The following is a 15817-nucleotide window of genomic DNA, read 5'->3' on the forward strand; positions in this document are numbered from 1 at the left end:
GGAAAGGAAACTAAACCCAAAACTCTTGAGTAAATTTCAACTCATGAAAATAGAAATAAGCATAAACACTGGCAAAGGAATGGACAGTGTCCTTCAAGGGACAGACTGACATCATTTAACTCCTCAGACAGATTGCAAAATGGAACATCTACATCCACCAAATGGAGGTCTAATCTTCACTGAAGGAGCCTGTTGTCAACTTGTTAAATGAGGGGGAAAGATTCAATTTTAGATGAAGCCATCGATAGGGGGAAAAAATCCATGTTTTTTGCAAACTCAAAGCAAAATGCACAACACATTTTGATGCTTGCAATCGCTACAATGAATGATGTTGGAGCTTTAAAAACTTTCCTAGGTAAACACTTCAGGAGGAAAAATTTTCAGGCCTGTGTAATTTCTATAGGGCTGAACATTTACTATGATACAGTATGTTCTGAGGAAATACGGAGTTTAACCACTGCATTTAGGAGATAAGACAACTGAAGCCTAAAGAAGGTGAATGCATTGCCCAAGGTTATTCGACTAATTAGTGGTTAGCCTGGCTTTTGTCATTATTGCTTGTATATTCCATCCCTCCCTGCAGTTATTTAAATGTTGTTTACTAAGGAAATAGACACATAGTGTTTCCATGGCTCTATCATAATCCTCATCTTATGAGGAAAAGCTCCTGAAAGTCAGGGATTATTTCTGCTTTTCTTTTTCCACCACTGTTTGCTCAGTGAAACCACTCAATACACGTGTACTGAATAAATGACACTGTAATATTACACGTCCTGATTTCGTCTTGCAGTGCCTGGCATTTAGGGTGAGATCCAGCATATAGCTGACACAAATGGATAGTTTTTGGAAGCATGGATGCATCAAATTGTGAATGGCTCCAGCATTTTGGCATGCTTATCAAAGGCAAGTGAGTCAAACATAAAAACTGGAAACAATAAAAAAAAAAAAAACCCAATGATCCACATTCTCCTGTTTTGAAGATGAGTGAAACATGGTGACTCACAAAGAATGGCACAGGGAATGGAAAAAGACAGTAACTTTACAGTGGAGAAACCTGGCCAATAGAACCTAAACCAGGAGATCAGGTTACCATCACCAGGCATGTCATGTGGGTACCAGATAACCCCTGATGTGATGGGGAAGAGTACTTTATCTCTGCAGTGTTCTTTCCAAAAACCTATGACTCTAACCTAATTATAAGTAAAACAACAGATGAAACCATAATAGGCGATACTGTGCAGGACACTGGCCTGTATTCCTCAAGACAATCAGGGTCCTGGGGGATGGGTGGGGAGGAAAGACTGAGAAACTGTCAGAGACCAGGGGTGACTGGGGAGACAGGCTGACCCCAGGCACATGGTACCCTGGATTAGATCCCAGAACAGGAAGCCCTGGGATTAGTTAACAGTAATAGAGCAGTATCAGTTTCTCTGACAAATACACTATGAAAACATAAAATGTTTAACAACAAGAAAAACTGGGTAAGAGGTACGTAAGAACTCCCAGTACTATCCTTGTAACTTCTGTGTAAATCTAAAATTATTCAAAAGTAAAGTTTATTTTTAAATATTCTGTGATGGATAACAGATGATGCACTTAAGAAAAATGTATAGGGACTTAAGAGAGTTTGTAGATATCTGACCTGATCTCTAAATAAGGATTTCATAGGTAGAAATATCTTGCCATCACAGCCATCCCCAATAAAAGTAAATCAAATGGTTACTTATATTTTCTTTCTGTAATATACCCTAGTGTTTTCAATCCTCTTTTTGAAGTGAGTTGGAAGGCAGCAATGATGTGTGCAATTTGATGAGAAGATACAGAAAAACAGGGCAGCAGCTCTGAGCCTGACTTTCGGACCTGCAGATTGAAGGGCAATGCCACAGCAGTGTCTTTCATAACTGCAACCCCAACAATCATAGTTACCATTTTGGGAAAACTTGCTAATGTTGCCAGGCTGTGCAGCATGGGTTTCATATACAACATTACATTTAACCCTCAGCACCCTACGAGGCTGCAATTATATTCTCATTTGAGAGATGAGAGATTTGATCATCAGTAAAATTACTCTGTCAAGGTTGCAAGCAAGATGCAAACCCAAACACTTCGAGTCTTTTACTAAGTCATTAAACAGAAGACATGGAAAGTCCTTTAGGACAACTGCCTAAATATTTAATTAGCCACAATCATCAGTCAGATAATATACTGAGATATTATAACTATATAGATATACTAAATTGTAAATGGCCAGATAATACCCATTGCTGTTTGTAAAAGGGTGGTTGAACATTGCATTTGATACAAAAAATGTCAGCACCTCTTACCTTTATAGGCTACATCTGTTTTCAATTAGCTTCAAACTGGTTTGTACTTTTGTGTTTTAGGCCCTAGAATCATATGAATCATCAATCAAGCAATCATTGAATCTGCCATTCAAACATGCAGAGTAAGCTGAAGCCAGAAGTAGACTTTAGTCAGCTTACCAGAGACACAGTTAGATCTTGGCCAGTATCAAGTTATTCTAAATACCAACCTATATGCCATGTGTCAATGAAACTCTTTTTGTACTTAAAAATATAAGAAATTAAAAAAAAACTGATTACCCTTTGCCTAGACTACATGATTATATGCTCTATTAGGATTCATTTACATACTTCATTCAGATTATGGGAGTGAGTTTCTGCTATAATTATTATAGCCTTACATTAAGAATTATTTTTTTAAGATGGCCACTTTCTCTTTATGTTCTAATTCAAGTTGAATAGAATTTCCTCTCTTGGACATCATAACCATTATCTTGAGGATGAATAATTCATAAATCCAGGGTAAAAGACTTTAACTGTTATAAGTAAGTCTGAAATTACTCAACAAGGGCAGAGGGAGAGACTGGCAAAAAACTCTACTTCTCTATATTGTTATATTTTAAAGGAGAAGCTGCCAGGTGAGTTGGGGCTAATGGAAGGGGGATAGGAAGTATTTAAAATACTACAGCCAATTTTCTCTATGCCAAAATAAGCATAGTCATTAAAAGGGCTGCCATTCTGTGATTATCATGGAGTCCTGCCTTACAGAGAGAAGCAAGGCTTTGTAAGACAACAAACATCTGAGTTTATAATCTAATATGAATAATAAGCCAGACACATGAGCAAGATTCTATTAAACAGTAAAGGCAAACAGCCACATGCTGTCTGGATGAATCACTTGGTGTATAATCAAAAAAGGGAACTAATTTTTTAAATCAGTAATGTAGGACTGCTCTAGTTTAGACTTGGATGTTGACAATAAACGAATGACCGAAGTGGGATTCACCCATTTTGTTCTTCTGAGATGCAGGTCAGAGCACCTTCCTAGAGTCCCTTTTATCTCAATGTGTTCTCTGTATCTCACTGTATTAATGCTTCTGAAATAACCTATTTTGGTATGTACTGCACATTTGGATTTGAACTGGTTTTTCCCCTTTGTACTCAATTTGAACAGTCAGTCTTCCCACGCATCTGTAGTCTCTTGCAAGTTGGAGCTAGGGAAAAAGGGTAAGTGTGAATAAGAATAAATTCACAAACCCCTGAGGACAAACTTCCCTGAACAACTGCATCTGAGAAGCATCATCACCATTTATTAAAAACAGAATGACTGAGTTGGTCGCTTTTATTTCTAATATGTTGTTTTTCTCAAATCTTTAGAATGAGATAATGCCTTAATTCCCTCTTTGAGTGTTTCTTTGTTCTTTTGGGTCCCAAGATATGAGTGAATTTATTGGACTTATATTCATAACACGTCACTTCCTCCAATTTCAGATCAGAAGTTCCCTCACAGAGATGCTTTATCACATAAGAGATGATGAGTAGAGCACTTGCCAGGAAATGTCATCTTGTAAAAACTCAAGTCACAATTACTTCTGGCAATAGTGGACAGAAAATGCCCCAGAAAAGATGGAACAGATCATTGGAATCCACAGATAAGCCTCAAATCTCATGTCAGTCAAAAAGTTCAAATGTTTCCCCACTCCCAACTGACTCTCCTCAGGATTCTTGGTAAGCTGCAAAACATTACTGGCTTGAGATCCAGGATCTTTCTAATTTTTCAAACTTAAGCTATTTGTTTAGAAGTTTGTAAGAAAAAGCACATAAAACACCATTCTTTATCATTAGTAGCCTCTAAAAGGCAGTTTAATTTACATTGTAGCTACATATCCCATTGCAAACTTATAGGTCCATCACCTTACAGGTTAACCTACATTGTGCGCTAATCTGTAATCTCATTTACATTAGAAAATACAATCTGCCATTGGCAGAAGGGGGAAATGCAGAAATTCAGGGAATTGCTACTCCTCCACCTCCAAGCATTCTTACTAAAGGGAACAAGAGAGAAGGATGGAGTGAGAAGACTGGGGAGAAGCTAAAGGGTACTGATGTTTACAGAAAGGGATGAAGAGGGTTGAAGAAGATGAAGCAGTGATAGAATGAGCGAGAAATGATGCCACACACACCAGGGCAGGGTGCCCTGGTAGGTCCAGTGTCTGGACTATGGGGGCTGGAGGTTGGGGGTGTGGATCCATGCCCTTTGCCACATCCAGATCTAAAAGTCCCTGCTCACCCCGAGACTGTCCTGGATTTTGGGACTTCCCTCCCATACACCCCACTCCAGATTATAAGTTCAAGAATCATAGCTCAGAAATGTGCCCCCTACTCCATTCCTGCCAGTTTTAACTATCTGCATCTTCTACACCTTCAGGCAGGTCCACACTTGGGGACAGTTTGAGTTTTAGTTCATAAGTCTCTGGTTCTACAAAACACTTCTCTCTCTCTGCTGGCATCCCTGTCTGTGCCCTTGGATACTGGCCCTCATCTTCTCAAACTTTACTGCACTTGACTATCAGACCCCACAATTAAGAAGGAACCCAGAACCCTAATATCTAACACACCTATACTCTTAACTGCTTCTGGTCAACATTCCCCAATTACTTCATATATCATATGCAGACAGGGATCTAAAATAGTGACTAGAATGTAACAAATGCTCAATAAATATGAAATGATGAGCAAAGTAAGCTAAGACTTGGTTATATATTTAAAGAGGCATGTGGAAAATATGAGCATTGAGAAGGAATTCATACACTGATTCAATTTAAGATTTCAGAAACACTGGCACCTCATCAATGACTCATTTTACCATGACATTTACAATGCTGTGGATCTTTCTTAGATGTCATATAATCACATAACAGCTAGAAGTGAAGGAAGTGTCTTCACAGATAACTGTCACACCGGCATGAAGAATGAAGACAGTAATTGGTAACACAGTCTCCAAGAAGAGATGCATGCTATCTTAAGAATTTCCTAGATGTTATTATATCACATGGTGTCACCAACTTTCTGCTTTTCTCATTTTATGTAAACCTCAGACTAAACTAGTTAATAAACCAAGAAATCCTAACATAGCATCAAGAGTAGAACTACTTTATTCTAATTTCCTTTCCTAGTTCCATGTTCTTCAGCCCATATGGCATCACTTTGGGTTCACATGTTACTATGCTTCCCTTCATTTCTTTAACCATGACTTCCAGACAGAGGTGAATCTATCCATAAAATCAAGAGGACCAAAAGACTGAAAACAATCTGATCCCATTACATCCATTAGGCACTTTCAACTTACAGGCTTCCCGGAGTTTCTCTTTGTCATAGTGGAATCCTTCATAGTCTTGTAAACTGATTTTGTTCACCCGGATCCTCAGACGGTCTGGAACAGACTGGGGACTGCAAAACAAGAACCAAGAGGTCAGATATCAAGGAGAGCACGGAACTGAGAGTCATAAGCCCCTTGCTGGACCAAAGGCAATACTGACTCTTTCTGCTAAGAAAAAAAAAGAGTCCACACTCAAACCAGAATCATGGGTTCTTGACCAGAATACAGCAATTATCTGGAAAACACCTCTCTGGAAACCTCAGGTTTCTGTAATTTAGGTAATAACATGGGAATGAGCAGAAAATGCTTCTGGAGCCTACTCGGGTTTTTTTGTTTTTTGTTTTTTACTACTCACTTATTAAAAACTCCAATAATATCATGTGTTCAGTTCCACAATAAATTAGATGTAGCTAATGTGAAATGGTGAGAAGTGGTGTAGAGCTACAAAGAACTGCTTTAGCAGCTATGCCCAGAATGGCTTGGCTCTGAGACAAGACAGAAAGACATGAAAAGCTGACCAAGAAGCCAGAAAGCGCAGGACTGAAGAAGAAACGGCTCTGTACACCTCAAACTCCCCAAGCACACTTCTCAAAGCAAACTGCAAATTAGTGTTGTCCGCGATGATGCCACAGAGCACCCCCAGATGGACAGAAAGTGTTAAAATATGTACCAAATGCATTCTTCAGGAAGAGACTAAAGTATTTCATTCATTTTAAAAGAATTCAACCCACACTGGCTCAGGATAGATAGTGAACAATTAAAAGGGGGTCATACCAAACGTTCTAAAGCATCCTGTTTACCCTCAGAATGTTTTTACCTGGATTCCTTGGGTGTTATTAACTCAGATTTTCAAACTGGTTTATCACGGGCATCAGTTGAGTGAAATAATTTGATCTACATCATCACCACTATGGAATAGTACATTTCTTCAATAAATTAGGATGACACAATCCCACTTGTCTTTATGGCTTCTGCTATCTTGTATTACGGGATGAAAGTTTCCACTGACTAAAGCATGAAGGAGAGCATTAGTCTTCAATTCACTTCAGGAAAGGACAGACAGGAAGAAGAAGAAAGGAAGGAAAATATAGACAGAAAGAAAAAAGGAAGAAAGAAGAGAGGAGGAAGGGGAGGGAGAGGGAAGAAAGAGGAAAAAGCTGGATGGAAGGAGAGAGTGATACTTTTAAAATATTGTCAGGATACCTCCACCCCTGCCTCACACACATACCACATACATACAAGCATGCACCCACGCATACACAATTTCACTGCAACTCTGAAAGAAAGAGAAATAATTTCATTCTCTTGTCTAAAAATTCCTTTTAGGGCAAAGTATAATAACTCCCTCCATACAGATTCCAACTTAATGAGTACTAATGAATAAAACTGACATGAATATTTAAGTTGGGATGGGAGACATGGTTTGAAGCACATTTGTGAATATGCAGAACAGACCATTTGTATCACGCATCCCCATGCCACCATTTACAGAGAGGGCATGAGGTTCAGAAACATGAAGTGAGTTTAAGGTCACAGAGCTACTGAGTGACAGAGCTGGGAGCAGAGTCTTGGACTCTTTACTCTTCCCTTTCATGCTCCTTCTATTATATGATGCCAAGGATCCCAAAGATTGACAGCAAAGCCCTAGAGCCTGGATTAGCAGATTCAGATGATCCCTACGTGGTGCTCAGACTCTTGTTAATGAATAATCAACAGTGGGGTGGTTAACTAAACTGGTACAAACAGGAGAATGCAGGACAAATAACACAAACGAGCATCTCCATTTAGAAGAAAGTCTGACTACAACATATCGTTAAGTGAAAAAAAAGTTATGGAAACTTACATATGACATAATCTCTTCCATGTGAACTATTGAATTCAGGGTTTTATAGAGAAGGATCTGAATAAAAGGTTCAATAGGCTGTCTGAGATGGTTACCTCTACCTGGTGGGATTTGGGGATTATTTTTTACTCAGTATTATCATTTTTAGAAAAATAATATTAATATAATTATTTTTAAAGTACATTAATATGTAAATAGATGGTAGTTCAAGGCATGAGTAAAAGGAAGGATTATATCAATGTTAGGTGTTAGTGTTAAGTAGATAGAAAAGAATCAACAGAGTGATCATACAATGTTCCCACCAAATGCTCATTTTGAAATTAAGAGGGGCCTGATCTTTTTTTTTTTTTTTTTTGCTTCATGACATAGCATATAAGATCTTAGTTCCTCGACCAGGGATCAAACCCATGCCCCTGCAGTGGAAACGTTGAGTCCTAACCACTGGACCATCAGGGAAGTCCTAAGAGGGGCTTGATCTTTTTAATGTCAAGTTCACCTTAATGAACTGCAAAGATTATAGTTAGCAAGTATTCAGCAGATAAGAGGGATGATGGAAGCATAGTATATGGCGGCTCAAGATACTCTGTAACAGGAGAAGAGAGAGGGCAGAGGTTGAAGAGTTCCATCAAAACGTTTTTTGAGACAATGCTTTTGGGGGCTCTAGTGGCAGTGAGCTCCAGTCCTCTCCAGCGGTCTGAGATGTGAAGTCAAGAGCTGGGCCACCCCAACAGCTGCAGAGGGGGAAATGGGTTCCAGAGAGGAACAGTGGAGCAGTCCCACAGCCCTCCTCCAGGGGGCTCCCCATGGGCTAACCAGTGTGAACCACCTTTCTCAGAACCCACCAGCATCTGCTCTCTGCCCACACACTTCTGCCTCCCAGATTCTGAACCAAATCCACTGATTCCCACCACACACTACTGTCCCACCAATCTTATAGAACTTTCCAGATCCCAAACGAATTTTCAAATATTATCTCACTTCATCTCCAGAACGGAGACCCCCACTCACCACTGGACATGCTGTTTTTCCCATTTCCTACACGTTCACTCTCCTCCTACCATCTCCCATCTTCTCTCAGCACCCACAACACCTCCCACCTTTCCAACCACTGTTGCCACTGCTGCCACTGCAGCCTCTTAACTGGGGTACCTGGCTTAACTCCAGCCTCTGACTAGGGTTCCTGGAGTCTGGGCTGCTATCAAATGGTGCCCCAGATCAGGTCAAAAGTTCATCAACATTGGAATGGATAAAGGAGACGTCGTATAGATATATACGACATTACTCAGCCATAAAAAGGAACAAAATGGGGTAATTTGTAAAGACCTAGAAACTATCACACAGAGTGAAATCAGAGAAAAACAAATATTTTATATTAATACATATATGTAGAATCTGAAAAAATTGGTATAGATGATCTTATTTACAAAGCAGAAATAAGGAGACAGATATAGAGAATAAATGAATGGATACCAAGTGGGAAAGAGGGTGGGTGGGTAAAATTGAGAGATGGGAATTGACATATATACTGTATTGATACTGTGTATAAAATAGGACACCAATGAGAACATACTGTATACCACAGGGAACTCTATCTAATATTCTATGGTGACCTACATGGGAAAGACATTCAAAAAGAGGGGATATACACACACACACATAAACATATATATATATATATATATATACACACACACACATACATACATGTACAGCTGATTACTTTGTTATACAATGAAAACTAATATAACATTTTTTCAACCGAGTTGAGATGGGAGACAGCTCAACCAAGTGGTTAAGAGCTCAGACCCCAAGTTAACTTGACTGGCTCAGAAGTCAAGTTCCAGTTACTGGTCAATTGGGAAACTGTGTTTCAGCTTCCTCGTGGGAAAGGTGGGGATAACAATAGTATTCACCTCACAGGGGTGTTATGAGAATCAGTGGATCAATACAGGCGATGTGCTTAGAAAAATGTCTGGCACATTATAAGTGCATTCTATAAGCTATTATTGGTCTAATGGTGATTCTGAAGCTTGTTCTTTCAGGTGAGGTTCTGCCTAATAAACACGAGCACCTGCTGCTGACAATCACAGAAAGGAGACCAGGGCATACACGGGACCTCCCCAGACACTTCTAACACGCTGCCGGGCTTCCTTGGGGGCAAACCGTCTAGCCTGGCTGGTGTCATGACTGTCCCAGATCTTCTCGCACTTGGTATTTTACAGGCCAAGTGATAACGTGAAAACAAACGACTAGAACACAGGGGGAGAAAAGTGCACAGAGATGAAATGAAAGTCATGTAGTTCAAATATGTCCTTTGATATCAAAATATATCGTGTCTCATTAATGGCTGACCGGAGGTGGAAGATGACAAAGCTGTTCCTCGGACTCTGGGGAACAGCATTGCCATTAATTTTCTAAAATTATAGTTTGCCAAGAAAGTTAGTAGAGCATAGAAGAGACCAACAACCCGGTAAAAATAGATTTGCCTCTGTGCCAACACCTGCTTGAAGTTCTTCCAGGACGAATGTAAGCTCTGTATCAGGGGTTCCAAACCTGACTTCCAAGGAGCCCCTCAAGGTCCCCTGCAAAGGACTGAGCAATCATTGAACGTCCTTTAAATGGGGACAATAGCCTCAGGCTATTGCCTTCTCGCTGATTTTCTCTGAAACATCAAGAATGAGCTCCTTGTGTAGACTGGAAGTTGATGCTCTGAACTTAAGTCACAAATATCCTCATTATGACTTTCTCAACAACCATAATGAGAGCGCCTCTTGCTAAAGTCACCAATAGGGGCCTCCAAGAACTCCAGACCGCACCTTCCCCCTCCACTAGCGCACATCCAATACCTTGAGATGCTGGGGAGAGGGGTGGGGAGAGGTGGACTGCCATGGAGGCAGCTCCCTGAACACAACTTACATCTCATTCTCATCGCTATCTGCTCTCCTGCAGTTCCTGTCAATAGATTTTTTAAACGGACTCTTCAAAAACTTTCAATCTGTTACGGTTAAAATCCTCCCTTGTGTCTCCAAGCTTCTTCATCCTCTCAGTCAATTTCCTTACGACACCCTGTCTCTCAGGCTGGTAACAGACTCCTCTCATCCCAACCTCCTATGTACAGACACCCATCATGGACGGAAGGGATGAGCTGGGTGCTTCTGTTCCCACTTCCAGACAACTGACATCATATAATCTCGTCTTCTCATTTGGAACAGGAATCACCTGAGAGTTTTACCTCCTAATATTAAGACAATAAAGTACAGTGCATAAAGGAGGGCATAGAGTCAGAAAAATCTTAGCTCCAATCTGAACTCTGGCAATTAGTACATATCTGACATTGAGAGCTGTGAAGTTACCTTCTCTAAACCATTTTCTGATCTAAAAATGGGCACTGAATGAGGAGCTGTGTTTAGACAGTTAGCACATTCCTGGTAAATAAGTGTTCAACATATTGTTTCATTGTTGTTTTGTTACTATTAACAGCATATTGATGCTCCTTCAGTTTCCACAGGCCTTTTTTTCTTTTTAATTTAGTCCTGAATAATAATATCATAGAAGAAACCAGAGTCATAACTCTAAATAGCAATTAGTAGATCTCTAACCTTTGCAGGGTGCAAGTCTGTTGATGCAGGTTGGGAGACAAGGTTCACCAGAGTTACAAGCTTATCTGCTGGGTAAGAAGGCAAGGGGGAACTGTGAATGTTTGCAAGATATTCCACTAAAAGATAGTAAGGATATAAATCCTAATTCACATTCCAAAGGACAGCCTTAAAGCTGTAAAATTATTCTATATTCTGTACCTTGTAATGTCCTGTTTCAACATTTCTTCAATGTTCATTTCTCCAATGTTCACGTGGACATGAAAGAGAAGAAGAAGGAGGAGCAGAGAGAAGCCGCAGTAGTTTAATAGTAGTAGTGTGTACGTGCTAAGTTACTCAGGTGTAGTAGTGGTAGTGTTAGTCACTAGTCATGTCCGACTCTTTGCAACCCCATGGACTGTAGCCCACCAGGCTTCTCTGTCCATGAGATTCTCCAGGCAAGAATACTGGAGTGGGTTGCCATGCCCGCCTCCAGGGGATCTTCCTGATCCAGGGATTGAACGCATGTCTCTTGCATCTCCTGCATTGGCAGGCGTGTTCTTTACCACTAGTGCCACCTGGGAAGCAATAGCAGATGATTTAATTTCTTTCAAGAAAGTAAACGTGAGGTTCTATTCAGTCATAACATAGATAGGACAAAGGATGTTTTAAACTAATCTTTAACAGAATCCTGGAGAAGGAAAAGGCAACCCACTCCAGTATTCTTGCCTGGAAAATCCCATGGATGGAGAAGCCTGGTAGGCTAGAGTCCATAGGGTCGCAAAGAGTCGGACACGACTGAGCGACTTCACTTTCACTTTAACAGAATCCATCTGAATCGGCTCAGCTCGTTTGATGAGTGGACTTTGATTAAGATATTAACTTCCAGTGTGAATTCTTGACATGAAAGACTATTTCTTCCTCCCCGTGGCAGCTCCAGCACCAAAAATAGAGTCAGTCTGTTGTTTACAAAAACTGATTTTGAACAAATAAATGAGTGAAACGCAAGAAAGTCAAATCCTTCTGGGACTCTGAACAGCCCTGAGGCTTAAGCACAGTTTGGAATCAGACTGTCTGTGAGATGCTCACTCCGAAATTATGCCTTCAGAAGCCCCAGGCAAAACCTGCTTTGGCTGTCCACGTCTGTCACTGGCTGTCTAGATTTGGAGGTAAATCCATGCTGGGTTATGCTTTCCCACTCCCTCACATCTTATTTCTAGTGGGGTTTACATAAACCAAGAGGGAAGAACACACAAACAAAGAGGATGTCCCCACCAGAAAGGCACGTAAACCACTTCAAGACTGCTTGTTCTCTAAATAATGGTGAACCAGAAGCATGGACTACAACATCCTTTTGTCGTCTATCAAGTTGGGCCTTATTTGAATATAATTATACTCAATGGCCTTGCCTTTAGCCACTTCCTAGAATTTGCCTGTTGATCCGAGAACATATCCAAACCATGACTGATAATAACTTATCCAAGTGGGCCTCTGTACATTGAGCAGTAAAACCGAATCAAGTCAAAGCTTCTGAAGAGAGATTTAAAATGGACTTTTGACACCTGCCGAGTTCAGAGAGAGCTCTAATAATTCAGTTGTCTCCCGCCTAAAGTACAGAACAATAAGTCAGGACTGGGAAATAAATTGTGAAAGGGTTTTTGAATTTGGAACCAAGGATAAACCAAAATCACATTAGCAGCAATCATGACTTCCTGCTGTCTGACATGTTTTTGTGGAGAAAGTCCCTTTATAGGTTGTTAATTCTTTTTTGATAGGAGTTGACTAAGTTCTTGGCTCCTTAAGACATCCATTTGTGAGGTGGCTCATATAACATGTCATAGCTTGCAAATTATTTGAGACAGCTAGCCTTCCAGATCCCAACAAGATAATGAAATTAAAGCATTATGGGGCTGGGAGAGATGTTAGATGTCATCTAATTCAATATCTGGTTTAGACTGCTGTAAGCCTTTGTCAATTATTCCTAAAGAATATAAACCTCTCTCTCCATGTTTCTGTTTATTGACCTTTCTTATACTATTTGGGTCAGAATTGGATGTTAAGTCACTGAGGTAATCAGCCACTGGCACTAATGGCAAAGACATGTAAACTTTAAGCATGAAAGCTAGACACATATCAGAGAAATGTGTGCTGCCTTCATTAATACATTACAAATAGGCTACAAGTACCAAAGATCAAAGCGCTTTTATGCCACTGGTTGAAACAAAACTTCATTTTAAAATTTTCTTGATATCTTCAAATGCACATTTTCATGCTTCCACTGAAACTTTAATACATTTCTAAGCTTCTGAAATTGTAATCAGTGATTATGCAATACAGTAAAATTAGCATTATTAGGTTCCTGGCATTTTAAAGAGAAGAGAATAAACTAGTAGTGGTTTTAGTCCGTGGCACTGCAAAGCATGTGGACCAGTACAGTGGTTTCATCATTTCTGCTGAAAGGAAAAAGAAACAGGCCAACAGCTTTGATCAGTATTTCAGATTCTCCTCACCACCCACTTGCTTTTGAGGCAGTGATTGCCACAGATGCCAAGGATCTCTAATTAGGACTCAGTCATCTAATGCTGAGATTTTATGTGCAACCACTACACACAAACTTAACGTTACAGCTTCTGGGTACCAGAGACACAGATTTATTTTTTAAGTCATAAATGTTCAAACTCTCCTCTCCATAAGATCACACAGTCTCCTCACTTCCTCCTTTCCCTTTATTCATGCACTTTAAATTCCCTTCTAACCTCTCACCCTAATTTCCCTTCAGCAGCATTTCACTCTGTGGTTAACTCTCTGCTCCTTGAAGCTCTTTGCTCTTGGATTTCAATCGCAAAAACTCTCCTGGTTTCCCAAGTTAATTTCTGCCTGCTCCTTCTTCCTCTTCTAAATGTCCTCCAAATACATATGCTTCTCGGTGTGTGTGTGTGTGTGTGTTTGTGTGTACGTGCGTTCAGTTGTGTCCAACTCTTTACAACCCCATGGACTGTAGTCCTCCAGACTCCTCTGTCCACGGAATTTTTCAAGCAAGAATACTGGAGTGGGTTGCCACTTCTTACTCCAGGGGATTTTCCCGACCCAGGGATGGAACCCACATCTCTTGTGCCTCCTGCATTTGCAAGCAGATTCTTTACTGCTAGCGCCACCTGGGAAGCCTCCTAGATCACTATGCTGTGTCAGACTCTTTTCAACCCCATAGACTGTAGCCCGCCAGGCTCCTCTGTCCATGGGGATTCTCCAGGCAAGAATTCTGGAGTGGGTTGCTATGCCCTCCTCCAGGGGATCTTCCCAACACAGGGATTGAACCCAGGTCTCCTGCATTGCAGATGGATTCTTTACCAGCAGAGCTCTCTAAAAGTGAAAGTTGCTCAGTTGTTTCCGACTCTTTGTGACTTCATGGACTATACAGTCCATGGAATTCTTCAGGCCAGAATACTGGAGTGGGTAGCCTTTCCCTTCTCCAGGAAATCTTCCCAACCCAGGGATCAAACCCAGGTCTCCTGCATTGCAGGTGGATTTTTTTTTTTTTTCTTTTACCAGCTGAGCTCTCTGAAAGTGAAAGTTGCTCAGTTTGTGTCCAGTTCTTTGTGACTCCATGGACTATACAGTCCATGGAATTCTTCAGGCCAGAATACTGGAGTGGGTAGCCTTTCCCTTCTCCAGGAGATCTTCAGGGATCAAACCCAGGTTTCCCACATTGCAGGTGGATTCTTTACCAGCTGAGCCACTAGGGAAACTCATGAATACTGGACTGGGTAGCCTGTCCCTTCTCCAGGGGAACTTCCCGACCCAGGAATTGAACCAGGGTCTCCTGCAGTAGAGGCAGATTCTTTACCAGCTGAGCTCTCTACCTCTCCACGGAAACCCTCACAGACCAAGACCAGACTGCTATCTTCCTGTGACTACACTACCTATGCTCTTGTACCCATTCACGCCCTCATCACACTGCACACGCAGCAGTTAGTGTGAATGTCAATGTGGTCATGATATGATGGTTTTGTTACCTTCCCTTATTCTCTGTACAAAATAAATAAGCTAAAAGGATATACTGCAGAGCATAGAGAATACAGCCAATAATTTATAGTAACTACAAATGGAAAAAATCTATAAAAATTCTGCATCACTACACTGTACACCTGAAGTGAATATAATACTGTAAATCTCAATAAAAAAAGAACAGAATGCCCAGCTCTCTCTATATATCTAACTTTACATCTCCCACAGTGTGTATTAAATATGAGGCTTTCAACACCTAAGTTACTGCTTCTCATCTAGACTCGCTAATTTTGCAATGAGAAGCAAGATTTTTCACGGTTAACAGACTATGTTATTCATTCCATCGAATCACTTGTGATGCATATGATGCATCATTGTCCAGAATGGGGACCGCTCAACAGACTTTGGTTCAAAGGAAAAATCAGTTCCCGTTACTACATCCAACAAACAGGAAATAATTGCAGTGCTCATGTTTCTCATCATTGCTGCGTTCTCCTCATGCATGGAGTTGATTCTCTGGCTGCCTCTGGTTAATACCAGTGGAGAATTTCTACTTGTGATAAGACACCATCTACAGAGTTAAGAACTATGAAAGTGGAAACTCCTTCCCTGATATTTGCTGAACTGGAAACTAGGGATGACAACCTTTGGGGGAAAAAAGTCTTTTAGGAATTTTAGAACTTAAGTTCCGACTTATACTCTTTTTATACTA

General features: G+C 40.5%; 1 protein-coding gene across 13 annotated transcripts in view; it reads right to left on the bottom strand.

The window, feature by feature from the left end:
* Positions 1-15817, bottom strand: part of DGKI (diacylglycerol kinase iota) — a 479729-nt gene that overhangs the window by 124532 nt on the left and 339380 nt on the right. For all 13 annotated transcript variants that reach the window (XR_006268612.1, XM_043463812.1, XM_043463811.1 and 10 more), the window contains one exon: positions 5653-5753. Coding sequence is in view for 12 of the 13 variants with exons in the window: in XM_043463812.1 (XP_043319747.1) it covers positions 5653-5753 (101 nt within the window). In the remaining variant the exon portion in view is untranslated. The remainder of the gene's footprint in view (positions 1-5652; positions 5754-15817) is intronic.

The sequence above is a fragment of the Cervus canadensis genome, chromosome 3 (assembly GCF_019320065.1).
Source record: "Cervus canadensis isolate Bull #8, Minnesota chromosome 3, ASM1932006v1, whole genome shotgun sequence".
NCBI classification, from domain to species: domain Eukaryota; kingdom Metazoa; phylum Chordata; class Mammalia; order Artiodactyla; family Cervidae; genus Cervus; species Cervus canadensis.